Source organism: Seriola lalandi, unplaced genomic scaffold (assembly GCF_002814215.2).
Source record: "Seriola lalandi dorsalis isolate HSWRI2012SDOR001 ecotype SW California unplaced genomic scaffold, Sedor1 jcf7180002054686, whole genome shotgun sequence".
NCBI classification, from domain to species: domain Eukaryota; kingdom Metazoa; phylum Chordata; class Actinopteri; order Carangiformes; family Carangidae; genus Seriola; species Seriola lalandi.
Window position 1 is genome coordinate 1,823,906 of NW_019525239.1, and position 1,603 is coordinate 1,825,508.

The 1,603-nt window shown below is 39.7% G+C and overlaps 1 protein-coding gene across 1 annotated transcript in view; it reads right to left on the bottom strand.

Annotated features, from left to right (window-relative positions):
• Positions 1-1,214, bottom strand: part of LOC111667234 (uncharacterized) — an 18,351-nt gene extending 17,137 nt beyond the window's left edge. The window contains exon 1 of the mRNA XM_087178398.1: positions 955-1,214. Coding sequence (XP_087034524.1) covers positions 955-1,181 — 227 coding nt within the window. The 5' untranslated portion in view covers positions 1,182-1,214. The remainder of the gene's footprint in view (positions 1-954) is intronic.
• Positions 1,215-1,603: the final 389 nt, after the last annotated feature.

Consider the following 1,603-nt stretch of genomic DNA (forward strand, 5'->3'; position numbering starts at 1 on the left):
TGATTTAACTAGTGTCCGATTTAACTACTGTGATTTAACTAGTGTCCGATTTAACTACTGTGATTTAACTAGTATGTGATTTAACTAGTGTGATTTAACTAGTGTCCGACTTTACTGTGATTTAACTAGTATCTGATTTAACTAGTGTCCGACTTTACTGTGATTTAACTAGTATCTGATTTAACTAGTGTAATTTACCTAGTGTCTGATTTAACTAATGTGATTTAACTAGTGTCTGATTTAACTAATGTGATTTAACTAGTGTCCGATTTAACTAATGTGATTTAAGTAGTGTCCGACTTTACTGTGATTTAACTAGTATCTGATTTAACTAGTGTGATTTAACTAGTGTCCGATTTAACTACTGTGATTTAACTAGTGTCCGATTTAACTACTGTGATTTAACTAGTATGTGATTTAACTAGTGTGATTTAACTAGTGTCCAACTTAACTAATGTGATTTAACTAGTGTCCGATTTAACTAATGTGATTTAACTAATGTGATTTAACTAGTGTCCAACTTAACTAATGTGATTTAACTAGTGTCCAATTTAACTAATGTGATTTAACTAATGTGATTTAACTAGTGTGTGATTTAACTACTGTGATTTAACTAGTGTCCGATTTAACTAATGTGATTTAACTAGTGTGTGATTTAACTAATGTGATTTAACTAGTGTGTGATTTAACTACTGTGATTTAACTAGTGTGTGATTTAACTACTGTGATTTAACTAGTGTCCGATTTAACTAATGTGATTTAACTAGTGTGTGATTTAACTAGTTTAACTGGTCACCGAATATTTTGAATGTCATGTTGAAAAACCAGCTGTAACAACAGGTGGACATATCCATCTGAATGTCTGTGGTACGGTCAGATCTTCTCACAGCGCCCCCCGGTGGACCAACGCCTCGTTTCAAGTGAACCCCCCTCGGATCAGTTCTAACTGAGGTTTAAGTGATTCCAGGTGTGGTCACCTCCAGGTATCTGATGACAGATGGGTTGTAGTCGATGGTTTTGCGGTTCACGGCCTTCCTCATGCGTTTCCCGTCGAAGGTGAGCTGCTGCATGGCCTGCTGCTGCGCGAAGTCCGGCCTCTTGTAGAACACCTGCCGCGGCGCCTGGTGCTGGAAACGCGGCATGTGGAAGAAGCGCTGCGGCGAGCCAATGTCTGTCGCCATGGTGACCGGCTAAACCTGCAAGTGGGGGAGACCAGGTGGTTAGTCAGGTTGGTGTTGACTGAAATCCAGATCCAGCATCAGATCCTGGTCAATCTTAGTGGGTTTTACTTCCTCATTTGTCACTGGCTGAAGTTATAAATAAAGTTTAGTTCAGACCTGGGATCAGAGGCAGCTGCTAATTAATGTTGACAACCAGAACATGATCCTGATCCAGGACTCTGATCTTAACGAGCTCCAGATATCGATCTAATGACTCTGCTGTGTTTAACGAGCTGCGATCAGCTGATCGTTTCTCTGGTGAACTACACAGACGCAGTTCACTGGATGAGTCATGTGTCTTCACTCACAAACGATCTTTGGCAGAGTCCAGTCAGCAGTTTGGAGAGAGCTCATTAACCTACTAACATTAATTAGTTTAATTA